This window comes from Bos taurus, chromosome 8 (assembly GCF_002263795.3).
Source record: "Bos taurus isolate L1 Dominette 01449 registration number 42190680 breed Hereford chromosome 8, ARS-UCD2.0, whole genome shotgun sequence".
Lineage (NCBI taxonomy): Eukaryota > Metazoa > Chordata > Mammalia > Artiodactyla > Bovidae > Bos > Bos taurus.
Window position 1 is genome coordinate 84,788,080 of NC_037335.1, and position 27,358 is coordinate 84,815,437.

At 41.5% G+C, this 27,358-nt stretch overlaps 1 protein-coding gene across 2 annotated transcripts in view; it reads left to right on the forward strand.

The window, feature by feature from the left end:
- FAM120A (family with sequence similarity 120A) overlaps positions 1-27,358 on the forward strand; it is a 115,961-nt gene that overhangs the window by 19,519 nt on the left and 69,084 nt on the right. For both annotated transcript variants that reach the window (XM_059888995.1, NM_001098905.1), the window contains 4 exon segments: positions 4,435-4,681; positions 7,882-7,964; positions 24,226-24,354; positions 25,101-25,197. In XM_059888995.1, coding sequence (XP_059744978.1) covers positions 4,435-4,681; positions 7,882-7,964; positions 24,226-24,354; positions 25,101-25,197 — 556 coding nt within the window.

Genomic DNA, 27,358 nt, shown 5'->3' on the forward strand with positions numbered 1-27,358 from the left:
ACTGCTGGCTAATTTTTTTTACATTGTGCATATTAAAGTTTATTCCGTGTATGAGGTGTACAGTGATGTGCGCTTGTACAAATGTAGAGTCATGTTGTATTCATCAACCAGACTCTTTCATTTAGGTGTTCTGTGAGGCTTTTATTTTCCTAATTGAGTAACTGTTAGACCATACTTCCATTGTTCCTTTACTGAAAAGGATTTTATGTTTAATGTTCTGTACTCAGTCACATCTGACACTTTGCAACCCCATGGACTGTAGCCTGCCAGGCTCCTCTTTCTGTGGGATTATCCCATCTAGAATACTGGAGTGGGTTACTATTTCCTACTCCAGGGGATCTTCCTGACTTGGGGATCGAACCTGCATCTTCTGCATTGGCAGGCAGATTCTTTACCACTGAGCCACTAGGAAAGTTTGCATTTCTGTTACCCTGTGACTCTTAATGCCATGTAGCCTTTCCTCAGATAAAGGCATAATAGATGTTAACTAGTAAGGAAGAATACTAGAATTTTAGAAGGTGAAAGAACCTTGAAGATTCATGAATTTTACCTTCCTCACCAGATAGGTTGGGCATCAAGCCAGAACCGGAACTTGGACTTTTTGGTTTTCCTCCCCATCACTCACGGTACTTGAAATAGGAAAGATGAACAGGATGAAAGATGAGCAAAGGGCACAGATTGCTTGACCTTGCTTTATTATGTTTATTATTTATTGAAGTACAGTTGATTTGCTTCCCTGATAGCTCAGTTGGTAAAGAATCCGCCTGCAGTGCAGGAGATCCTGGTTTGGTTCCTGGGTCGGGACGATCTGCTGGAGAAGGGATAGGCTACCCACTCCAGTATTCTGGCCTGGAGAATTCCATGGACTGTATGGTCCATGGGGTGGCAGAGTCAGACAAGACTGAGCGACTTTCACTTGCTTTACAGTGTTGTGTTAGTTTCTGGTGTACGGCAAAGTGATTCAGTTATATACCTTGCTTTAGATTTGAAGTCTTTGTTTTCTTAAGGGTGGGATTTCTTTATCTTTTGTTTTAGGAGATTAATCGGCCTTCCCTGGTGGCCCAGACGGTAAAGAATTCTCCTGCAATGCAGGAGACCTGGGTTTGATCCCTGGGTTGTGAAGATCCCCTTGAGAAGGTAATGGCTAGAGAATTCTATGGATAGAGGAGCCTGAGGGCTTCAGTCTATGGGGTTGCAAAGAGTCAGACACGACTGAGCAGGCTCCTTTATCTTTTGTTTTAGGGGATTAATTCTAGCAGACAACTATTTGTTTCATGTTAGATGTGCTTTGGGAGAGGATTAAGATATTTAATCAAATGAACTTATAAAACAGAAACAGATTCACAGACTTAGAGAACAAATTTATGGTTTTAGGGTGAAGGAGGAGGATGGGGTAAAAGATACTTAGGGAGTTTGGGATGGACCAGTATACACTGCTGTATTTAAAATGGATAACCAACGAGGTCCTACTGTATAGCACATGGAACTCTGATTGATGTTATCTGGCAGCCTGGATGGGAGAGGAGTTTGGGGGAGAATGGATACCTGTGTATGTATGACTGAGTCCCTTAGCTGTTCACCTGAAACTGTCACAACATTGTTAATTGGCTATAGCCCAATACAAAATAAAAGGTAAAAAAGATATTGTTAATCACTTGCAAATTAGTCTTGTAGTGAATTATTAATAGTTCATTTACCTCACTTTTTAATGCCAGTCTGAAATCAAGTGTTCAGAATGAACAGGGAATTGTGTTTGGGAAAGAGTCTGTAGAAGAAGGAAATGACTGTGAAAAGTGCTACATCCCACTCTCTCCAGATAGATGAAACTACTCTATAAGGCTCTGATGGATGTTGGTTTCTACTGATTAGAGTTTATCCTATTAACCTTTATAAATAATTTAAAGACTGGGGGCCTCTGAACTGGAACCCCCAGAGTTTTTCATTTCTTAAGTAGTTTTTACTGTATGCCAGGCACCAACCTAGACCCTTGATACACAGATGAGCAAGTTGTATGCCTTGTCTGGTGAGCGATGGATATGAAAGGAGGAATATTTGACCCCAGGGCAGTGGCATAGAGGTGGCCTTTTTCTTTGAAAAAAAGTTTTTTTCTTTAAAAAAGCATAATTGCACCACCCTGAACCACCGTGTCAGTTTTTGCTTATTCCTTTGTGGTTGTATGTACCGAATATTGTGTTCTGAAATGGTTTTGTTTAATATTTTGTTCCAAGCTTTTCTCAGGTTTCTTCACAACATTGTGTAGTTTCTGTCTTTGCCTAGCTCCTTAATATTATTTTTCCCATAGAAGGCTACCTTCATCCTTTTTATGCTCCCAGCATTTTTTTTATCTGATAGGTTGGTTTCTTAGGCTGTATTTCCTGGAGTAAGATTACTGCAGCATCAAAGAGTATGAGTGCTTTGCAGCTCTGGAAATGTATTGCCTGTTGTTTTGCATTGCCAGTAGCCTTCCTTGAAAACCTGCCATAGACCTGTCCCGCCTGCTGTGACTCCATCACCTGCTGCTTACCCCTGGGTCACTAGGATGGGGCTGCAGATACCACACTCACGTCTGAGCCAGTACACTTGCTCTTCCCCTGCTTGTTGAACACCCTTCTGAGTGACCACACAGGGCTGGCTCCTTTCCCCTTGTAGGGTTATTATGAGGGTAATGAGGTAATATGCTGTGAGGCATGTAGACAAAGGGTGCTCAGAGAGGATGTCTCTGGACTGCTCTCGTCCTAGAGCTGGGCAGAGCTAGGTTCTGAACTGCTCTTAGCCTCAGTTTCCCAGAAGAATAGGTTAATAAACTCTCTTGCAAAACATACATTATACACTGACTCAACTCATACCTTTAATTCTGCCCCATCTGGTGGCTCAGTGGTAAAGAATCTGCCTGCCAAAGGAGGAGACACAGGTTCAATCCCTGGGTCGGGAAGATTCCCTGGAGAAGGGAATGGCTACCCACTCAATATTCTTGCCTGGGAAATCCCCTTGACAGAGGAGCCTGAAAGGCTGTATAGTCCATGGGGTCAAAAAGAGGCTGGACATGACTTAGCAACTATGTAACCATAATCTCCTTTACAGGATATCTGATTCTATGAAGCAAGGAACCATGCCACCTTTTCTAGATCTGTGAGGGGAGTGGAGCAAGGGAATGGTACTTACAATCTCTTTTCATTTCAAAAACCTCTTAGGAGATTGTGCAGACTTAATGTTAAAGATGTCTGGAAAACAGGAATCACTGGTGATTTTTAAATGCCTTAAGACATTGCTGTAAATATAAAATTCTACATAATAAAGTGATTTGAGGTAGAGAGCATGGACTCGAAGATTATCATTTCTAGATGCAGCTGGCCTAATTTTAGAATTTTTTTAATTATAGTTTTCTGTACTCTCACATCCATACATGACTACTGAAAAAACCATAGCTTTGACTAGACAGACCTTTGTCAGCAAAGAAATGTGAGAATTGGACCATAAAGAAAGCTGAGTGCTGAAGAATTGATGCTTTTGAACTGTGGTGTTGGAGGAGACTCTTGGGAGTCCCTTGGACTGCAAGGAGATCAAACAAGTCAGTCCTAAAGAAAATCAGTACTGAATATTCAGTGGAAGAACTGATGCTGAAGCTGAAGCTCTAGTACTTTGGCCACGTGATGGGAAGAACTGACTCTTTGGAAAAGACCATGATGCTGGTAAAGATTGAAGGCAGGAGAAGAAGGGGTCGACAGAGGATAACATGGTTGGATGGCATCACCAACTCAATGGAAATGAGTTTGAGCAAGCTCCAGGAATTGATGATGGACAGGGAAGCCTGGTGTTCTGCAGTCAGTGGGGTCACAAAGAGTCAGACACGACTGAACTGAACTGAACTGAACACATGTTCATTGTTATTGTCCCATATGCTCAATGCTTCAGGATCTATATTAACTAGTAGACAGATAGGTGATGGATAATACTTGGCTTTTATTTTTGTTTAGAAAATCCTTCTGATCATTTTACCTATTTGCTGTGATCTTCTTTGAAGAAATTATTTTGGTTTCACTGAGAGTGTCTGACTTCTCCCTTTGTCTCCTTCTTTCTCACTTCATTTTCCTCCTCTGTCTTCCCCTTCTCCCCCCGATCCCCTTCCTTCAAAATACTGTCGCAGGGGCCACCTGGTGTTGTATAATTTTAAATGGGGTGATCTTCAAATTTGGTAAGAATTGAAAATTAATCTGCGGTATGGTTGGGATCATAAGTTACTGACCAGAGATGTTTCTTACTGAAATTCTTATTTGAGCAATGTGCCTCATACTTTATTATGGCAGTTTGACTATTTGGCTCTCTTGCATATCTTCCATATCTGGCAGTTGCAGATTCTGTACAAATATGTCTGCATATAGAGCGCATGTTGCAGTGGTACTGGCCTCTGATGAAGTGCTCTTCTTACTTGCACAGGTTGCACAGAGCATTGAGGACCATCATCAAGAAGTGATCGGTTTCTGCAGAGAAAACGGCTTCCATGGCTTGGTTGCATACGACTCTGATTATGCACTGTGTAACATCCCCTACTACTTCAGTGCCCACGCCCTAAAACTGAGCCGGAATGGGAAGAGTCTGACCACGAGCCAGTACCTGATGCATGAGGTTGCCAAGCAGCTGGACCTGAACCCAAACCGCTTCCCTATCTTTGCCGCTCTGTTAGGTAAGTGGCAGTGTAAAGCTCTCTCATTTTGTGAACAAGTTCTGTGTATCAGGAACATACTGATTTTTTTTTTTTTTTTTAAATTTCAGTGCTAGAATATTTTGGATTGTGTCTTAAATTTTAGAAAACCAGGGAATGGGCTTCTCTTCAGTAACATTCTTTACTCATTATTTTTTGCTGATAATGTATGTGCTTCTTTTGTTCTTAAGTGTTTGTTTATGTATTGTTTTGTCTAGGCCAATAAACTAACTTTGGGGATAAAATGCTCTTAAAGTTTCGGGGAAATAACATTTAAAAATCACAAATGCTAATATGTTCTCACTGTGAAAAACATTTAAACCTTTGACACAAATTACAGAAGAAAATTTGCTGTGAAGTTAGCACTGTTCTGTGTTCCCCTTGTTTTCAGGATTCTCACTACTTTAAAAGGAAAACAACAGAAATAAACTATCCTACCTTTGTTTCCAAAGGCTGCATCTTAAGTAAATGTATGCTGCTAAGTCGCTTCAGTCGTGTCTGACTCTGTGTGACCCCACAGACGGCAGCCCACCAGGCTCCCCCATCCCTGGGATTCTCCAGGCAAGAACACTGGAGTGGGTTGCCATTTCCTTCTCCAATGCATGAAAGTGAAAAGTGAAAGTGAAGTCACTCAGTCGTGTCTGACTCTTAGCGACCCCATGGACTGCAGCCTACCAGGCTCCACCGCCCATGGGATTTTCCAGGCAAGGGTACTGGAGTGGGGTGCCATTGCCTTCTCCAAGTAAATGTATAAATATCTTTAAAAACTCCCTTGGAGAAATTCTTTATGCTGAATATCTAGAAGGGATGAAATCTTGTTTTAACTAAGATTTTATATATAAATTTTTCTCTTTAAAGTAACTTGGTAAGCCACCAGGGAAGTCCAACTTGGTAATAGGTAATCCATTTATCACTTTATGTCTGTAGTTTATAGTTATTTCTATCTTTTCTGTCAGCTTCCCTTTCTTGTGCATGTCTCTTAGCTACTTGAGTATCTGGCTCTAGTTTGCTGAGAGTTTGTTAAAAATGTGAAGTGTGTTCTGAGCAAAACCCTTCTGTGAGTAAAACCCAAGAACTTCAGTGATGAGATTGAGAGCTGTTTGGGAGTACTCAGGCCCTCTTTGAGAGATGTGTGGTCTTAAGAAAAAGTGAGATCTTACTGCACTCTGTTTTTATTCTGCAATGCTTAGCAACAGGATCTGGTTGTGCTTACAAGGGGGACTATATTGTGGGTTCTTTTAGAAATTTCTAATTAGCAGATTTTTCAATAAACATTCCAAAAGAGTTTTATACAACTAGAAATTATAGTGAGGGAGCCATAATTTTTCATATGTAATTTGGTGATAACATTTCAAATTGTGTAACTACAAATTAATAAAAAAATAATTCTGATTTTACAAGTTGTCTTTATTTGGATCCAATCTCAAATACATGTCTTTAAGTTAGTACTTGGCTATTTTCTGTCCATTTTCTTACTGAACTCTTGTGACTTGGGATTCAGAGGATTAAAACCTAATTTCTAAATGCATATAGTACTTTTATGTTTTCAGATATTAAAATATAAAGGGATATTTCCTCAAATGTTAAAAAGTGATGAAGTGGATGGACACATGAAAAGTTTCGTATTTGCTTAAATGTTATACCCATTGACTTGGGCATGTTAATTGACTTTAAATGAATGGGAATATTGCATACTTTTAGAATATGGATACCTTAGCTACCCTGGGAAGGGCATTTGTTTATCTTATTTAAGAAACATTGAATAAATTTCTTGGGAGATAATACCAACTAATAGTTTATGAAATATTAAAAGAAATGAAAAATAATAACATTGTGAATAATTTAGTAATGAATTAATTTAAGGCTTGAAATTTCTTCAAAAAATTTAGGCGAATTATAAACTCTTAATTGGGTGAGCATTTTTAGAGCATTTTAGTTTAGATTTTGTGTGAAAATTTCAGTGTCCTCATATGAGAAATATTATTTTTCCTTTTTTTAAAATAGAAAGTATAATTTCTCCTTTTTGTAATAGAAAGCATAGCAATATAAGATGTTTTGTTTTAGAAAAGTTGAGTGAAATACTCATTTAAGTCTGTGGCCCAAGTTTTAACAGACTATACTTGATGTTGGAATTGGCTTAATATTTTTTCAGATAGTGGCTTCAAAAACAAATCTCAGATGCTTTATACTTCACACTGATGTTCTGCACTGTCTGTGAGCAGAGGAAGGCAATACAGAACTCAGTGATTGACGGTTTGGGCCTGGCTCTGCTCTCGTGGATGTCGTGACAGTTCGGCAAGCCTGTGTCACGTGTCTGTGTCTAGCATATTAGGAGTAGCAATGCTGAGACGTGCTCACCTTGTCTTGCCTTCTGCTAGCAGCTCAGTAATGCATCTGCTTAGTGTGGAGGTGACTAAATCATAATATACAAATCACAGAATTATTTAGGAAATTATTGCTTTTAAATTGTATCAAAACAACTAACAAATATGTTAGTATATCAGGCATCCAAGCATTATATTGAAGGGAAAATGTTTACCCCCAAAAATGTAGTTCCTCAGCTGAATATAGTTCTTACCTGTGACATAGTCCCGGGGATATGCAGAGAGCTGACGGACACTTCTTGGGGGTAGTGCAGTCCGTGCTTTGTACATCTATTTTGTGGGTGGTGCTAGAAATTTGAGGAGGAGGGTGTTGATCCGTGTCACAAACTGCAAGCATTGTCACTTAACCTTAGGTTTTATAACTGTGTAGATTCTGCATCTGCTGTCGAACCTACTTCACAGAATGCAGTTTGAGCCATAGTCTCTCATAAACACATGAAAACTTGTATCAGATTGGTATTTGGCATCTGGCATTGTCAGATTGACCTTAATACTGTGCTGGGGAGTTACTTAGGTTTTTATGCAGTTTATTCAGTTTGAATGCTGTTAAGCCTATAATGGAAATGTACTTGAAGCAGCTTCAAGAGATTGGTCTGCTGTATGTTTTGTGTTAAAAGATGAAGAAATATTCTCAATGTCTGTGTGGAAGTTCTGTGCGGTGTATTAAATGAGGTGGTCCTAAGGAGTTATATTGCAAAGTCTAAAACTAACAAAGATAATCTACAGGTTATAACATGCAGTGATATTGTTTCCCCTGTGTCAGTAATGGCTTTTGTGGTATCCCTGTTTGTATTTTAGGAAATCACATTCTACCTGATGAAGATCTGGCTTCCTTTCATTGGAGTTTACTTGGTCCAGAACATCCACTAGCTTCACTTAAGGTACAAATTCATTTTATTTCCAACATTTGTTGCTTTTCCTTTTACTTTCATAATCTAAGTAATGTTTCTTTATTGTAGAAGGAAATATACCACAAAATTAGCAATATCATGCTTCTGCCTAACTTCAGAATCTGTGCTGCCTTAAAAAAAAACAAAGAACCTACCTTATATTGTTCCCAGCACTTATATTTTAGGGAAATATATATAAATGTTTTTAAAAATTTCCTTAGATGAATTCTTCATGATAGGTGTAAATTTCTTAGCTAAAGTTTTTACGTATTTTCTTTTCTTACAAATATTATTTTTTCAATAGATAATATCATCTGTTATGGATCAATATCTTAGCAGAGTTTGATAAATTTCATAATTTTCTTACTGATTTTCTAATATTGTAAAAATCTATAGTTTTAACGCTTTTTGAGTGATTGAGGAGACCCAAGTTCATTAGAAAAATGGTCTATTTGTACTGTTTCGTCGATATTTATTTTCTTATTTTTCTCCCCTTCCTGTTTGTGGAAGTAATGAACATCCAAGAAGAAGCACTTAACTTTGATTTTCTAACGTGGGAGGGTTTACAGTGTGATGTGAGCATAGTAGTGGAATGCTGTGAGTCACTAGGGAACTTGTATTTGTGAGCGGCTTCCTGTGATTTTCCGAATTCCCTTTGCTGGGTAAATTGGTGTGGTGTTCTCTGCTGTCAGCGTTGTGGTCATAGCTGCCACTGATTACATAGGGAGTTGGGAATTCTGAACCTAGACTGGCCGGCAGCCTGGGCCTCAGTTCCTTGTGCTAATGGGGAGGTTGCATAGAGTGGTTTCTGAATGCGTGTTTTCCTATTGCCAGAATTGTCCTCCAAATAGGATTTTCAGTGTTTAGCTTACAGCAAACTGTGATACTTGGAATTCAGGTGACATTCCTCTCTTGCCTCTTTCATCTTGTTCCTTGGTGCCTAGAACCCTATTTTTTCCATTTCTTATTGATGGGCCCTGATGTTTTCCTTTTTATCCTAACAGTTCTTGGTATGGGGCTTTTCAGCTTCTGTTGGAAGGTCAGTTTTTCTCCTTTTGTTTGAGATTACTTGTTTTCTTTTGCCTTTTTTTTTTTTCCCCACCTGAAGGAAAACAGCTCTCTATTTGCTCTTGGCCAGAATGTTCTTCATGTGTGTTTTCATTTACAAAGTACTGCAATTTGTAAACTTGATTCCAAGCTCCTGGTGATACCATTAATGACTTGCAGAATGAGAAAAGTAGAGTCTGAAATCAGGTAGACTCAGAAGTATTATGCTCATTAGCTTATTAAACAGTATGCTTTTATAAGTTGATACAAAATGAAAGCTTGTTTTTTATAAGGTTTGTATTGTTTTGAGTAGCAGGGGTGAGTGAGAGGCTTCCAGGATCCCCAGACTGTATACATATGTTTAAATTGAACTCGCCTTATTTAGTGTGTCAGAGGTTAGAAGTGAGGAACTGTTTGAAGCATTATTGGAAAACCAACTCAATCCACTGATAGGTCACAAGCATCATTATCACATACTTTTCCTAAGTTTGTTAATAAAAATATATAAAAAGTTGAAATAGAAAATATCTATTCATATATCCATCACCTTGGTTCACCTGTTGTTAACAGTTTGCTGTAAAGTATATTTGTATCTGTGTGTTTGTTTTTTAACTCAACTATTTGGAAGTAAGTTGCAGACATCATAACACTTTATTTGTGAAAACTTTGGTTTATATCTGCTGCTGCTACTGCTCCATCGTATCCAACTATTTGTGATCCTGTGGACTGTAGCCTGCCAGGCTTCTCTGTCCATGAAATTTTCCAGACAAGAATACTGGATTGAGTTGCCATTTCTTACTCCAGGGGATCTTCCCGACCCAAGGATTGAACTAGCGTCTTCTGAATTGGCAGGCAGGTTCTTTAGCACTGAGCCACCTGGGAATATCTTGGTTTATATCAACACCACCACCTAAAAATAAGGGTAATCTCTTAATTATATTACTGTTATCACATCAACTAAATTAATGTCATTTAATATAAGTCCACATTGACATTTTTCTGTTTTCTCTGGAAGTTGTTTGTAGGATTGTTTGTGTGTGTGTGTATTTTAAAATTACTCATATTTTTGGCTGTGTTGGGTCTTCGTTGCTGTGCACAGGCTTTCTCTAGTTGTGGTGAGCAGAGGCTTTCTCTAGTTGCGGCGAGCGGGAGCTGTTCTTCGTTGCGGTGAGCAGGAGCTGTTCTTCGTTGCGGTGTGCAGGCTTCTCGCTGTAGTGGCCTCTCTTGCTGTGGAGCACAGGGTCTAGGCGCATAGGCTTCAGTAGTTGAGGCCGTGGGCTCAGTAGTTGTGGCACATGGGCTTTGTTGCCTTTGGGCACGTGGAATCTTCCCGAACCAGAGATCAAACCCATGTCCTCTGCATTGGCAGCAGATTCCTATCCACTTGTGGGTTTTTTAAAAAATCAAAGTTTTTGCACTGTCAACATGTGTATTTTAAATATTAGCTAGGTATTTTTATAGCATAATAGCAAAGCAGTGCAACATAATTTTTCAATGATTTGATAAGTTGTAGGATTTTTTTAAAGTGACATTACGAAAAGTGAAACGTCTGGCTTTGAGTTAAAAAATTGCAAAACTTTTGTGTTTTGACCTTTTATATAGTTTTTTGTGTGTAGTATCATTTTAACAAAAACTGGGATTTTTTTTTTTCTTTTTAATTGGAGTATTGCTTTATAATGTTGTGTCAGCTTCTGCCATGCAAAAACGTGAATCAACCATAAGCATACATATGTCCTCTCCCTCTCAAACCTCCCAGCCACCCGCGACCCCATCCCATCCCATCCCATCCCTCTAGGCTGTCACAGAGCACAATGTCGAGCCCCCTGTATAACTCAGCGGCTTCCCACTCTCTCTTTTACAGATGGTAACGTATGTGTTTCAGTGCTACTCTCAATCCCTCCTGCCCGCTCCTCCCCGCACTGCATCCACATGCCTGTTCTCTGTCTGTGTCTCTGTTTTTGCCTTGCAGATAGGTTCATCAGTGCCATTTTTCTAGATTTCATATATATGCATGAATATGTGATATTTGTTTTTCTCTTTCTGACCTCACTCTGTGTAACTAGACTGGGGGATATTGAATATGGTTTTTTCCCTCATGAACGTTACTACTGTTCAGAATTGTGTGTACCCATCTGCTTTTTCAGTTGCTTCTTTTTCCCAGTAATACAATTAACTACATCTTTTGAAAATTTGGTTAGTTGTTGATTATAAAACTTTCTTATGATTTTTATTCCTTTTCAACAGAGTATGTTGTATACAGTTTTTAAGGATACTTGATTTTGCTTCCCCGATTTCAAGCATTCCTTTTTTCCTACTTTATTTTGCCGAAGTGTTTCACTGAGTTCATATCTACTAGTTTATTATTCACAGAGGGTTGGTGTTATATGAACTTATTATCTAATAAATTCAACTCCCCCCTTAACGTGTAATGTCATAATCTTATCCCTGTCAACATTTTGCCATCACCATCCACAGTGCTGGTTGGGCCAATAGGAGAGCATGGCTGGGGCTCTGGATTCAGAAGCACAAGCAGAACCTGGAGTGGCTGGTGATGAACAGCTGAGGCAGTTGGATCATGAGGCGATCCCCACAGAGAAGGCTAGGAAGGGAGCAGAATTCTGTTTTGTGCTGTCTTATTAATCAGGGATAGTGCTCATTAGAGTAGGCATGCAATACTAAACATACTTAAAAACCTAAAAATCAAGTTAGGGCAGTAGAAAAGAGGAAGTTAAGGCAGCCAGTCAAGTTTTTAAGCTTTTTAATACTTGTTTACATGTTAAGAACTTCTAGTTTCTTAGTTTTGGGAGTAAAGTTTCTTTGTTTTGGAAGTAAAGTATATTTCGTTTGTTTTCAGGACAGCAGGAGCCCTTTTTAAGTCACATCACATTCCAGAAGCAGGAGTGGGAGTCCTCTGGGATGTTAGGTGATCAGCTCTGCTTAGGAGCACCTCCTGGCCATAAGCATGTGCCAAATGAGGGCCTTTTTTATATGTGCTTTTTTGAATTTTTAAAAATGGTTTTATGATTTTGAGTCCTTGAAAGTTATGGAACTTTTTATTTGGGTTTGGCATTGAATTTTTTAACTGAAAGTGTTTTCCTAAGTTAATCATAAGTTGCAGGTCTTTGTATTCATTTTGATGCTTTTTGTGTTCCCAAACTTCATATTCAGTTTCATGTATTTTGAGTTTTATCCCTGTCAGTCATTCATGACCCCCAAGTATTTCCTGCCCCAGAGTCCTTTTGTCATTTCCCTTTACAAGTTTTGTGCTCACCTTTCCTCTCCTTAGATCTCCTACAAGTGTTGTTCTCCTGTATAGCTCTTCAGGTTCTATTTTGATCTCTCTATACCACTTCCCCAGTTGTGGCAAGTGGGCAGAAGAGACCTTCCCCTGGACACAACTGCCCACGCCACCATCACCACCCCACTGCCCCAGCCCAGCTCTGCCCATCAGCCACAGGCCAGGCAGGTGCTGGTTTCTCTTGAACTCCTCCCTGTGTGCGTCCAGTTAAAATGTCTCCTTGAAAACTTCTTGCTTGCTTCTGGCTCTTCTCAAAATCTGAGTCCTAGCTCTTGTGCATGTCTCTTTCTCATTTAAACAGTCTTTAGTGCTTATACCTCTGCCTTTGGATTTACTTTTTAGTCACCTTCCTTTACCAGCAGTATCTTTCCCTGAGGCAGCTGTATACCACGGCACTCTAGCAGGTCACCTCAGGAACGTTTTGTTTTCAATTTACTTAGAATTTTACTAAAAGTTATCTCTATATGTTTACATCTTACTGTCTGCCACCCAAAGTCACTGAGTAATCCTTTTTACAAATGTCTTTAGGGACAAGATGTGGCGTTTGACCCTGGGGAGGAGGGAGTCTGGTTCTGGGAGAGTAGCATGTCAGGGTCCCCAGGAATGTGGAGGTGGACAGAAGAGCCGTCATGTCTCATCGTGCAGGCCACACATCCCCAGCATTCTCCAAGTCATGGCAAATGACACGGCTTGCAGTGGGCCCTCAGAATGAAGCCGGGACTTGAAGGATCTCTTCTCTCTTGGTTTCCCGGAAGGGGCTCTGTGGGTAGCACCTGCTGACCAGTGTCCAGCCAAGCAGTGATTTTCATCTCCACTCCGCATGGCCCCTCTCTGGGTTTCACATCATGGAGCCAGCTTCCAGAGAGAAGAGCAGCATGATTTCAGGCCTTTTGAAGTTTTATGGTATATCTAACATACTGTGCAACTTTACTAGAGTGAGGTTGGTGATCGGACTTTCTGGAATCTTTTTTGAAAGAAAGTTGAATATAAATTGTGCATGAAGAGAAAGATGGGCTTCATTTATTTTAAGAGTTCTACCTTTTAAGGCATTGCAAGAGGTGGCAGCATGGGCACTATAGGACATTCTAAAGAAGGAATTCCTGCTTGTATATTAGTGTTAATTGAAGTTAACTCATACCTTTTTTTCCTCAAAAAGTCATTGTATCATAAGAGCTAAAAAGTACTTCCTAAAACCCAAGGACTTTGGGGGCTCTAGAGAAAATATTGTTAGGGGCCTAGAAGCTTGAAAAACTCAACCATTATGCAGTGTGGAAATGAGAGCTATTTATAATTTCACTCTTGGAAGAGAACCACTTTTAACAGATTGATATTTGTACTCTAAAATTGTTCTAAAATGTACACCCTACTAATATTATTATTACACTGTCATGCATTCAGTGAGCTGCACATTATTAACAGTCTATGAAATTTCAGCACACAGGTTCATGGTGCTGGGATGTAAGCTTTTAGGTCGTGGAAACTTAGGTAAGAAGTTTTATTCTTTGCTCATTTAAAATTTATATAAGGAATCGTTAGATGGAAAATACGAGACTGAACTCAAAAGATGTTTGCTTATTTGTATCTTATCTGAGCTTCTTTACCTGTTCCCATTTGCTTTTAGAGTAAAGATGGAAAGCTTGGTGTTCCCAGGGAATCTTCTGGGATCACTGGGACTCAATAGCTTTTCTGTCTTCGGACAGAAGTCATTTTGCTGGGAAAGAGGGACAGAGTCATGGGAGGAGTCTGTGTTTCCTAGTTGCAGGGTTACTTTTAGCTTAGCTCCTTTCTGTAGGGACTGTGCCTGCCCGCAGAACTCTTCCTGAGTGAGCAGAAATGCGTAACCTGGTCAGGAGGAGAGAGAGATTCATGGTCCAAAAGCCGTCTGAAAGATACAGTGTTTGTAGTGGCTGACTTCTCATGCCTGCGGTGGTGAGTGGTAGGGTAAGTTAAACAAAAGGAAGCTTACTGGAGTACTTTTGGTTTCTGTTTCTTCTCATGACCTGGGATCTTCTAGTCGTATGTTAATTAAGTGACATATCCTCAGGTTTTTAAAATGTGTGAAGACACTTTCAAGTGTATTTTCTCCCCTCTGGGTCCAGAACCTCAGCATTGTTCCTAAATAGGTCGTCTCCATCTCTCTAACAGAAGAGATCACTTCTTCTGAAAATGTGGCTCAGTTGGCAGCTTCCTGACCCTGTGTCTTGGGTGCGTGCACCTATACCCCTCACCTTGCCAGTGGTCTCTGCCCTGGGCACTTCTAGGCAACTCAACCAAAGAGGTCACTTTTCTTGATACTAGCGCAATCTGGGGCCAGGAAGATGTGACAAAACTGGGATTTGCTGGCAATTTACTTCCAAACTGCCATTCCTGATTAGAATGTTTTTAAAAATTTTCTTTTTATAACAGTTTTATTGAGATACAATCACATGTCATAAAATTTACTCCTTTAAAATACAATTCAGGGCTTCCAAGGTGGCTCAGTGGTAAAGAATCCACCTGCCAATGCAAGAGATGCAAGAGACGTGGGTTCAATCCCTGGGGTGGGAAGATCCCCTGGAGAAGGAAATAGCAATCCAGTATTCTTGCCTGAAAAATTCCATCAATAGAGGAACCTAGCAGCAGCAGCGGGCTACAGTCCATGAGGTTGCAAAAAGTTGGGCATGACTGAGTGATAGAGCATGTATGCAAAATGTATAATTCAGCAGTTTTTAGCTTTCACAAAGTTTATGCATCTATCTTTACTGTCTAATTTTAAAATACTTTCATTCCCCAAAAAGAAACCCAGTACCTCACCTGCTAGCAGTCACTTCCTGCTTCTCTCCCTCCTCCACCCCTTGACAAGCACTAGTCTCCTTTTTTCTCTATGGATTTGCCTCTTCTGGACATTTCATATAAGTGGAATTATATAATCTCTTGTGTCTGGCCTCTTTGAGCATTTTTTTCCCCTCCAAGGTTCAGTCACATTGTCGCATGTATCAGTACTTCATTTTTTTTTAATGGCCAAATAACAATCTGTTGTGTGGGTATACCTACCACATTCAATCTGTTCATCAGTCAATGGACATTCAGATTGTTAGCCACATTTTGGCTATTGTAATGCTGCTGTGAATATTCAGGTACAAGTATTTGTATAGACATGTTTTCATTTCTCTTGGGTATATACCTCGGACCGGAATTGCTGGTCATCTAGTAATAATATGCTTAACTTTTTGAGGTACTACCCCACTGTTTTCCACAGCAGCTATACTGTTCACACTTACCAGCGATGTGTGAGGGTTCTGACTTTTCCATGTCCTCACCAACACTTGTTGTTGTCTGTTTTATTTCTAACTGTCATAGTGGATGTGATATGGTTTTGATTTGCATTTCTCTGATGACTAATGATGTTGAACACCTTTTCCTTTGTTCACTGGCCATTTGTATACCTTTGGATAAATATCTATTCATATCTTTTGTCCATTGAAAAAAATTTTTTATTATTGAGGTATATGAGTTGGTTTTTTTTTTTTTTAATATATTCTGAAATGTAAGTCTCTTATCAGATACATAATTTGCAAACACTTTCTCGCTTTTTGTGGGTTGTCTTTTCACTTTCACGATGGTGTCCTTTGATAACTCTTCAGAGACTCAGGCACGGTCATGTACTAGAGTTTGCCCACAGATAACTTGGCTGCATATTCCTTCTTTGTCTCCAGCGGTGTCTACTATACTGCAGCCTTCTATGCCGAGTCATACACTGGGTCTTCTCCCAGAAGAGTTCTGATTCTTATCTTACACTTACTATCCTTTTGTCTCTGTTGGTTCTATCTTTACTATTCTCACAAGCTGACACTTCACTCTTTCACCCACCCTGGGGCTGTCTGCCCATTTACTCATTGTTTCTTTCTTCCCTAGCTGGCCTGGACCTCTTGATGGGTCATCTTGAGCCAGGTGTACCAGCATCACCCTTCTGTTGTTCCTTCTTCCATTTCAACCACCCAGCAGACTTCTCCACCCTGGATAATACTATCTAGAGAATATCTTGAGAACCACACAGCTAATGGATGCCACTGCAAATTTATGATCTAAGTTAAAGAAGGATCTAAATAAATGAGGAAATGTATGTGTTTATGGTTCAAAAGACTGTTGTTATATAGATTTACTACATCCTCATCAAAATCCAGCCTGGAGAAGGGAACAGCTACCCACTCCAGTATTCTGACCTGGAGAATTCTGTGGACTGTATAGTCCATGGGGTTGCAAAGAGTCAGACACGACTGAATGATTTTCACTTCACTTTCACTTTTACATCAAAATCCAATCAAGCTTTGTTTTCAAGTGGAAATTGAAAAACAGGTTTTAAAATTTTTGTGGAACTGCAAAGGACCTAGAAAAGCAACAAAGATGTTGAAAAGGAAGAACAAATTTGAAGGACTTAGCGTTACCTAATTTCAGTATGACTTTAAAGCTATAATAATCAACTCAGTGTAGTACTGACATAAAGGTGTCAAATAGATCAATGGAACAGAGCAAGTTCAGAAATAAACCTGTATATACGTGGTTAGTTACCTTCACCAGAAGTCCATAAGTAACTAAATGCGGAAGGGGTTAGTCTTTATAATAGCCGGATATTCATTTGCAAAAATTAAAAATATAAAAATTATTCTAGAAGAAGATATAAGAGAAGATCTTTATGACCTGGAGTTAGAGATTTCTTAGTTAAAAGAATGAGAAGCAAGCAACAACAGTGAATGGAGATAGAATTACATTGTGCTATTTGCACAATGTAATTCTTACCAGAGGACTTGTATTCAGAATATGTAAAGAACAATACAATAATGAGATATACAACCCAACAACAAAGAAAAAGACAGGCAAAATTTTGAACAGACATTTTACAGAATGTTCAATAAGCACACAAGGAGATGCTCCATGGCATTAGGTAATGCAGATTAAAACCACCATGAGCTGCATTACTAACCACTAGAATGGGAGAAATTAAGGAGACAGATGATGAGAAGTGTCAGTACATGTCAGCACCTGCAGCTCTGAGATGTGCTGTTGGGAAGCAGAATCCAGAATGGTCACTTTGAAAACAGTCTGACAAAGTTTCTTACAAAGTTAAACATACACCTGCCATATAACCCAGCAATCTCACTGCTAGACATTTACTCATAAGGAATGAAATCCTCTGTTCACACAAATGGTTCAGTCTGAGTCTCTGGGCAGCTTTATCTATTGTCGTCTCAAAGACACTAGGCAGCAGCAGCTGGCAAATGGGGGAATGAATTGTGGCAGTCACAATGAGATGCTGAGAGCAGAGAAAGGGACCAACTAATCTCTTACAGTATGTATGAATCTTAAAGCATTATCTTAAGTGAAGAGTCGAAAACAAAGGAAATAGATTGGTTTTATGTAAAATCCTAGAAAAGGCAAAAGTATAGTGATAGATAGCAGGTTAGTGGCTGCCTAGGGCTATGATGGGAAGGGGAACAGGAAACTGAGGTGATGGAAAAATTGTATTTCATAATTGTGGTAGTGGCTTCACTAATTGGAGAAGAAAATGGCAACCCAAGCTATCAATATCAACAGTTAATCTTTTTATTCTCCTTAATATTTATCTTAAACATTCATCATGTCTTCGGACCTCTCTTCACTTTCACAGTGCTTTCTCTTACAGAGAGGTCCTTTATCTAAGGATGAAGAGAGTCCTCAGCTTCTCGTTCCCCCGTTTGCCTTCTTCTTCATCCAGGCTCACTTTACTTCCCTTTTCCAGCCTGAGACTAGACTGTCCTGACATTCTTGAGCCCATGTCACTGAATGCATCCAGGGAGCCCTTCCTTGCCTCATCCGGTCAACTCCTTGCTCCTATGTAGACGCTCCCTCTTTTGGTCCTTGATCCTTAGTTTGTAAATGTGGTCTGGTCTCCCGTGTTCTCCTAACTCTCTTTTTTCATCCTCGAATCTTCCAAGGGCAGTCTTCCATAGTGTCCCCAATAGCTTAACCCACCCTCACTGCCCGCTGTGCCCCTCCCCACCTATTTCTAGCAGACACAGGTGGGTTTTTGTCCAAGGCTGTGGATTTGACAAATGATTTGTCAAATGATTTTCAACCTCTTTGGAGCATTTGACAGTGTCAGTCATCCTATTCTCTTCACCTGTTCTCTGGGAAATTCCTGCCTTGATTCCCAGACCCCAATTTCATTCTGTATTCCTAATTTCTGCATCCTTTCCTTGACTCTCCTGTAAGCTGGCTTCCCTTGATTGCGTGTGTATTCCCTAGGGTCCATCTGTACCTTGCTGTAATCCTCACACTTTCTTTCTGGCATGTCTCATTTGCCTTTAAGGTTATAAGTACCATCTCTGTGTTGATGATTCTCCAGTGTACTTCTTCCAGTGAGACCTCTTCCTTGAACTGCAGGGTGTATCCTACTGTCCACTAAGTCATTTCCACTTGGGCACTCCACCTGTGCACCAAATTTCATGTTTCTAAAAATGTCATCACCCTGCCTGAATGGTTTTGTCTTCCTGTGGTATGTTTTTCAGCTAGTGATACCACTGTCCCTGTAGTCATCAGGTTAGAAATTGGGAATTATATTTGATTCTTCCCCTCTCCGGGTCTAACTCCTCTGACCTTTCCCAGCTTGCTCATCCTGTCCTTCTCTACCCACTGTGTTATTGCTGCTTGAGTTTGAGCAGGAGCCGCTAATGTTCCCTTCTCTGTTCCTTCGCCTTCATGCCCATCCTCCATGTGTCTGACACCAGGCCTGATCTCATACCTCCCCTATTGACAGTCTTTCCGTAGCTCCTTTCATCGACAACAGGAGTTTGGATTTCATGGATCTCTTGGCCGGGTGGGGGGAGTTGGGAGGGCTACTGTTGTGTTGCCAACTTCTAATTTTTCTAAATAAGAATGTTAGAAGAACAAGGAGCTCACTATCAACCATTATTTTACAGAAAAGGACATTTAATGCTAAAAGAGGCATAATTTAGAAGACGACTAGGCCAGAGTGTGGTGGTCAAGTGTGCAGTCTGCGGGTCGGGTAGTGGCCCAGCTGCTCACCTTGTTGGCTCCCATGGGTGCCTTAATGAGCTTCTGTCAAATGGGAAGTACATTTAAGAGTGTACCTCACAGCACTGATTTGTGGATTAAATGAAGCAATGCCTGCCGAAAGCAGTGTGTGGCATACAGTCCAGAGGAACTCAGTCACAGGACCTTGCAGCCCCAGCTGGATGCAGACACTTCTGCAGGAGGGAGCCCGAGCCTGCCCGCCTTTCCATCAGAGCCTCCGGGGACCCTTGCTCACAAAATGTGATGGAACTTTTCTTTGTTTACAGTTAACACTTTAAACTCAAATCTGTTGAAGTCTTCAGTATGTCTGCATAACAGTTTCCATGTGCAGAGCTCTCATTTAGCATGGTGTGTGATTAATTGCATTTTAGCATCCTTTTCAAGCTTGATGGTGCTAGTGGTAAAGAACCTGCTTGCCAACGCAGGACACGAAAGAGACGGGGGTTCGATGCTTTGGTCAGGAAGATTCTGTAGAGGAGGGCATGTCATCCACTCTAGTGTTCTTGCCTGGAGAAGCCCATGGACAGAGAAGCCTGGTCGGCTGTGGTCCATAGGATCACAGAGTCGGACATGACTGAAGCGACCTAGCATGCACACATGTATAAGATATTGATTCATGTCATAACTTTTTAAGAATCTCAAGACATAGCCACTGGTAGTTACTTAATGATTATAGTGTTTAAATGTTTTCCTTACTCTTGACTCTTCTAGAAACTACTAGGCTTCAGGGTGTGTTCATTGATGCAGTGGTTAGAGGGCTTATTACAACAAACTGCCTTAGCCCCCTCACATAACTCTCTTCATTGGTCTCGGGGCACCAAGGCTGCACTCAGTTGGATCTCAGGGCTACACTTTGAGAATCACAGATGATGCAGAAACCTTTCTACCTCCTCAGCTGGGCCATGATTTTCCTCCAGGCTCTCCTCTGAGGTCTCTTTGGAGTTTGGTCAGCATTTTTTTCTCCAATAAGAATGTGAGCTTCTTGAAGTCGAGTACTGCGGAGCTGCTCCATGTTCTCGTTTCTAAAACAATGCCTTACTCACAAGTGAATGTTGATCAAATCAGGTTTCTAGTTTTCTTCCTGAAAATTGCCAAAATTTGGCAAAATTGCCGAAATCATTTCCACGTTGCTGTTTTCCAAATGGCAGTGAAGTGGGTCAGGTTTTTCTGCTTCAGCAATGATGTTAAGCAAGAGTACCAGTAAAACATCTATTTCTACTTTATTGACTGTGCGGGTCACAATAAACTGTGGAAAAGTCTGAAAGAGATGGGAATACCAGATCACCTGACCTGGCTGTTGAGAAACCTGTATGCAGGTTAGGAAGCAACAGTTAGAACTGGACATGGAACAACAGATTGGTTCCAAATAGGAAAAGGAGTACATCAAGGCTGCATATTGTCACCCTGCTTATTTAACTTATATGCAGAGTACATCCAGAGAAGGCAATGGCAACCCACTCCACTGCTCTTGCCTGGAGAATCCCAGGGACGGCAGAGCCTGGTGGGCTGCCATCTGTGGGGTTGTGCAGGGTCAGACAGGACTAAAGCGACTTAGCAGCAGCAGTAGAGTACATCCTGAGAAATGCTGGGCTGGATGAAGCACAAGCTGGAATCAAGATTGCTGGGAGAAATATCAATAATCTCAGATATGCAGATGACACCACCCTTATGGCATAAAGTGAAGAAGAACTAAAGAGTGTCTTGATGAAAGTGAAAGAAGAGAGTGAAAAAGTTGGCTTAAAGCTCAACTTCATAAAACTAAGATCATGGCATCTGGTCCCATCACTTCATGGCAAATAGATGGGGAAACAGTGGAAACAGTGGCTGACTTTGTTTTTCTGGGTTCCAAAATCACTGCAGATGGTGATTGCAGCCATGAAATTAAAAGACGCTTACTCTTTGGAAGGAAGGTTGTGACCAACCTAGATAGCATATTAAAAAGCAGAGACATTACTTTGCCAACAAAGGTCCATCTAGTCAAAGCTATGGTTTTTCCTGTGGTCATGTATGGATGTGAGAGTTGGACTGTGAAGAAAGCTGAGCGCTGAAGAATTGACGCTTTTGAACTGTGGTGTTGGAGAAGACTCCTGAGAGTCCCTTGGACTGCAAGGAGGTCCAACCAGTCCATCCTGAAGGAGATCAGTCCTGGGTGTTCATTGGAAGGACTGATGTTGAAGCTGAAACTCCAATACTTTGGCCACCTCATGCGAAGAGCTGACTCACTGGAAAAGACCCTGATGCTGGTAAGGTTGAGGGCAGAAGGAGAAGGGGATGACAGAGGATGAGATGGTTAGATGGCATCACTGACTCAATGGAAATGGGTTTGGGTGGATTCCGGGAGTTGGTAATGGACTGGGAGGCCTGGTGTGCTGCAGTCCATGGGGTCACAAAGAGTCGGACACGACTGAGCGACTGAACTGAACTGTGTTCATACTGAGTTGCATTTAAAAAGCAGTCAAGAGATAGTTTGGGAGCAGTAGCACCAACGGTCTCAAAGGAAGACGTGACTGCTCACCCTGAGCTAGATTTGGAGGGCTGGATTGGGAATGAAGCTGGGCGAATGAGGAGGGGGTGAGGTGTGAGCGAAGAGTCTGTTCCAAAGGAAATTATAAAGGATATAGTTGACGGTGGTGTTAAATTAGCCGTTCAGAAGGATTCAGGGGCCCTCTAATGACAGGATCTGTTCACTTCAAGGATTATATAGCCTTCGTGTTGTAGAAGGTACGGGTAGAGAAGCCAAGGAGATCCATAGGAACAAAAGCGACAGACTGTGCTTTTCGTTTGAGATGGGAGGGGGCAGTGTGCGCCTGCCCAGTCTGTTGTGCATCCCCTGGGAGAGGCTGCCTGCACCATACCATTAGCTCCCACCTCCTGGAGAAAAGCCATTTTCATATTGTGGACATTTTTATTTCTAATAAACTCTTGTTCCCACTATGTGAATTGTCATTTGTTCTCTGTATAAACTCTCTCTGCAATGGCTGGCTTTTCCAGTACTTTGTGCAGCATAATGAGGTAACCATAGACTTTCAGACTGCCAAGGGGTGTTCTGTGGCCAACTAGCCTCGAACCGTGGTCAGACACAGAAGGTTGAGGCCCAGAGAAGGGGTCGCCCAGGGGCCTCAAGTCTGGTGGCCATTGCAGGCTGTCCCCTTCCCTGTAGTCTGTGCTCACTGAGAGTGAAATGTTGATGGTAGGAGGGCTCAGGGTTTCTCTTCTGGCTTCTCATTCCTGGGGCCGCCAGCAACTGGCCCTCCTCCCTGCCCTGGCTGTGGGACTGTTAAACACCCCAAGGACAGGGAGTGGACAGAGCTTCCATTTCTCCCAGACTGACTGGAATGTGCTGTTCCAGGGACCTCTTCACCGTGGAGCATGTGTATGTCCAGAGATTTTCATTCTACAGAGGGGGGATTGGGTTTCTAGGAACGTGCTTGTGGTCTGCAGCCATGGACATCTTACTAGTTCCCTGGAGTTCATTATGATGACCTTTATCAAACACTGACCAGAACAAGGAAAGAAACCATTCTCTAGGAGACAGAGCAGCTAACATTTTTCAAACATGGAAAACATTATTTAAAAAAAAAGATTGCTTTTCCAAAACGAAATTGAGTATGCTTTTATGCGTCTGAAAATTTGTGTGATACCGTAATAGTGTAAGTATTTTTTAGAGGTTCTTCCATTCTGTTTATGTTGAGTTTCTCTGATTTTCTTCATTTGTTTTTTCTTTCATTTTTTCCTCTATTATTTATGTTTGATGTCTTAAAATATCACAAAGTTAATAATGTTACAGAGATCACAACCAAAGTGGGTCTCACTGTGCTAAAAGCAAGGTGTGAGAGGGCCACGTTTCTTCTGGAGGCTCCAGGGAGAGTGTTTCCTGCCTTTTTAGCTTCTGTAGGGGCTGTATTCTGTGGCTCATGGCCCTTCCTTCATCATCAAAGCTGTCAATGGCCAGTAGAGTCCTGCACTCCCTCATGTATGAAACCTGCTCCTCTGCCTTCCTTTCTACATTAGAGGATCCTGTGATGACTCTGGGCCCATCTGCATCATCCAGGGGAACAGCCTGGCCTGAGGTTACCAGTCTGCCCACGTCTTCCCTCCTGCTGTGTAATGTACCACATTTATAGGTGTGGTGGGCAGGAGTGCACAGCTCTGAAACTATAACAATGGCCTTTAGAAGTTTTTGCCATCTTATTTATCTTTATGATCTTTGTGACTAAATAGGACATAAAACATCATTTCATGCTATCATTAAATTAAAAAAAATTTCATAAACATAGTTCGTGTGTGATTCATCTTTGTTTCTAAGAATATCTTTCATGTATTTTTTTTTTTAAGTTTTCGTGAAAAAGTCCAAAAGAAACCTTTTTTAAAAAAAATTTTCTTACTTACCATTTCCTGGTGTCAAGTGTAAAATATTCCTAAACTTTATTCCATGTGTCTTTCACCAGATGTGTCCCTCAGCACTCAGGGATACTGTTTTCCATCCATTCCAAGCTGACCTTGGCTCTTTTAGTGGACTGGGGAGCTTGGGGCTGCATAGCCTCCAGCTGGCTGGTGTTGAAAAATGAGAGGCACCTGTGGCCCAGGGCGTCTGTGTTGTGCTCACGTGAGCAGGTTGCAGAGATCTCTGAAGTGATGGAAGGCTGTCAGATGCTTTTTAACATAGTCAGGTTGAAGCCGCTGAGTTGTATTTCAATTGAAAGGGAGATCCAGGGCTTAACCCTCAGACTTTCAAAGTCTTAGGGACAAGAACTTACAAATTGATGATAAGCAGGCCCTTCTAAGGAAAGCATTACTTATAGTTTCTGGGCCCCGTGTTTGGAATTAGTGAATTGACACGTGTGCTTGTTTTCTTAGGTCCGGGCCCACCAGCTGGTCTTGCCACCGTGCGATGTGGTGATCAAGGCTGTGGCTGACTATGTCCGCAACATCCAGGATACCTCGGACTTGGATGCCATAGCTAAAGATGTTTTCCAGCATTCTCAGGTAGAAATGCAAGCTCTTGGGTAATGCTTTGTGCTCTGGTGTGTGCTGAATTTGGAAGGGTCTTGAGAGGCACACACCAGCCATACCCAGGAGTGCTTCCAGCTGTCAGGCCTTGGTGCCAGCCAGGAGGGCTGGCCCCTCTCCTAGCTTCTCCAGCCTCCCCTCCAGCCTGCACAGAGGTAGACAAATGGTAAGGCCTCTGCTGCTCCTAGATCCTCCATCATAATTCAGTGGGATTTCTACTAAGACACATGTATCAAATGGGCAAACAAAATAATGTGGATCTCTGATTTGTCCATCCCTCCAGGTGATGGTCAGGGATTTCTTCTTCCTTTTTTGGAAAGTAAGGAATTCAAGGGAGGTTGGACTTTAGTAGAGGCGATGAAGTTTGTGTGACTTCCTGTTTGCTCTCTGAAGAGCTAAAATTGTACCTCCACTTTGCTAGAGATGGAAAGTAAAATCTTTGCAGGTAGCATCAGAGACCTTGCCAAGGGAAAGTTGGAGGACTGCATCCCAGAACTCAGGTCTCCTGAGTGCCATGTCAGACTCTGATAAGTACAGTGTTCTAAGAGAATTAACTTGTTTCTTTAATGATAATCTATTGATTTTCCTTAACGGTTTTAATGTATATTCTAAACTCTCATCTAGCTTTAAAGGCTACAGACTTATACGTGTGTTGAATTATATTAATATACACATGACCAGTGGCATACTAATTTACAAAGGTTTTCGTGCATTTGTTTCAGTCTAGAACAGATGACAAAGTTATTCGATTTAAGAGAGCAATTGGATATTACTCAGCAACTAGCAAGCCTATGGCATTTCACCCACCACATTACTTAGGTAAGTAATTCGGGGCCTCTGTGATGCTAACCATGCAGTAACCGAAGAGATTTAAATATTCAGCCAATAATCTTGTGAGTTTATTGTTTTGAAATAAGATTTCTATCATTATACAAATAAGTACTAGCAGAACTTCTGGGCAGACTCAGTAGTAATTCCTGGAAGTGTTGAAAAGCAAGAGCAAACTTATGAGACTTAAGAGATTGGAAGAAAAAAGGATGCAGCCATAAGGACTAAGGCTGGCAGTAATGGTGATGCTTAAATCTGTGTTTGTGAGGTGTGGTCTTATAGAGTGCGCCAGGGACACAGAAGACCCACCGATCTTTAGGTGCCTTCCGTGCAGTGGATTGATGTCTCCTCCTTGTTGCCTTTTTTGGCAAAAGATCAGATTTCTCTCAGAGAGTTGAAATTGGGGAATTAAAAACAATTGTAAACTGCCTGAAGGCTGCTTGATAGTAAATATCTCATGGGAGGTTGTAAAGCACTAACCCTAAGTACCAACCTCCTTCCTAAGTCAGATTGCATTTTTTAGGGTCCAGATCAGTAAAGCTATGAGAAATCATCCTGCCACCTGTCGTTTCAGTTGTGCTTGTTTTATGTAATGAGACTGTCAGAGGGATGTAACTGACTTCATATTAACCCTGCGGTTGAACATGTTCCTAACAGTGTCCTCTGCATGATAGTATTCACTCACCTGTTTAAGCACAGTGTGACTGTGCTGTGTATGTGGTTGGCGGGGGCGGGGGGCACGATACGGATACAGGTAAGTGCTGGCTCCTGATGGCAGTCTCTGTGCGTGGGTAACAACAAGTGCATATGGATTGTGACTATGGACAAGTGAATATGCTGTGTGATCAAGGAGGGTACAGGCATTTCATCTGATGATCCAGTTCCCTGCCATGGGATACCCACCCCCCTGTCCTTAGCCACTTCTTTTCTTCCCAGCAGTTAGAGTAGTGTTTAAAAATGTCAGTCAGCCTATTCCATTCCTCTCATGCTTGTAACAAACTCCCAGCTGCATACCTGCTTCCTCCCCCCACACCAAGCTGTTTCTCTTGCTGGCCTCTGCCCCTCACCCTCAGGCCCTGCCTTCTTCCCTATGTGAAATGTCCTACACTGGCTCCTGCTGTGGGGTCTTGGCACTGGCTGTGGACCTAGAGCTCTCTCTCTGACTTCCTGTGCCCGGGGCATTCCCATTTCTGTTGTCCAGGCTTCACGGTCACCTTTCTTGGCTCCACAAGGCCATCCTGTCAAATGATCCTCTGCACATCTCCTCAGACACGCCCTCCCAACCCCTAAGAATGTCTGGGGTCCAGGGATGGACAACCCCAGGGTCTCAACTGCCACCTTCACCCTTTACAAAGTGGGGAAGTATTTGCCCAAATGACTTAATCCATGAAGAGCTGTTGAATCAGGAGAGTGAAATGATTAGATGCAACTTAAGGTGACTCTTGGAAAGGCAGACAGGGAGTGCTGAGCAGGGGGACTCGATACCACGTGTCTCCTCAGTTAAGGTGAGATATAACAGGGGCAGATGGTGGTGGCTGGGTTTTACTGCTGGCACAGGAATAGATGCTGTTGAGACAGGTGAGTGGCCGGGCTACTGATGCCAGGTTGTGACATCTCTTTTCCATTGCCTCCTGGCTTCGTTTTTCCTGTTTTATTAAAATGGAATACTTATGTTAATATTAAAAGGGTAAGTATAGGTAAAGTGCTTTAAAGAGTGCTTGTTACAAGCAGATACTGTCATTTTTACTCTTGTAGGAAGGATGCCTGGCAAAAGCTCTGAATGTTGAATGATCAGATAGCCTGAAAGAAGTTAACACAAAGACGTACTTGGTACCTCATGTATCTGTAGTGATGTTCTACTCCTCATTTGACAGTTGTACTTTAAACATTCATTATAATATACTTGGGACCAGGCTTCCCAGCTGGCTTATTTTGGTAAAGAATCCACCTCCAGTGCAAGAGATACAGGAAACTCAGATTTGACCCTGGGTTGGAAATATCCCCTGGAGGAGGAAATGGCAACCCACTCCAGTATTCTTGCCTGGAGAATCCAATGGACAGAGGAGCCTGGCGGGCTACAGTCCATGGGGTTGTGCAGAATTGGATACGACTGAAGTGACAGCATGCATGTGTGGTTGGGATTAGAGCATTT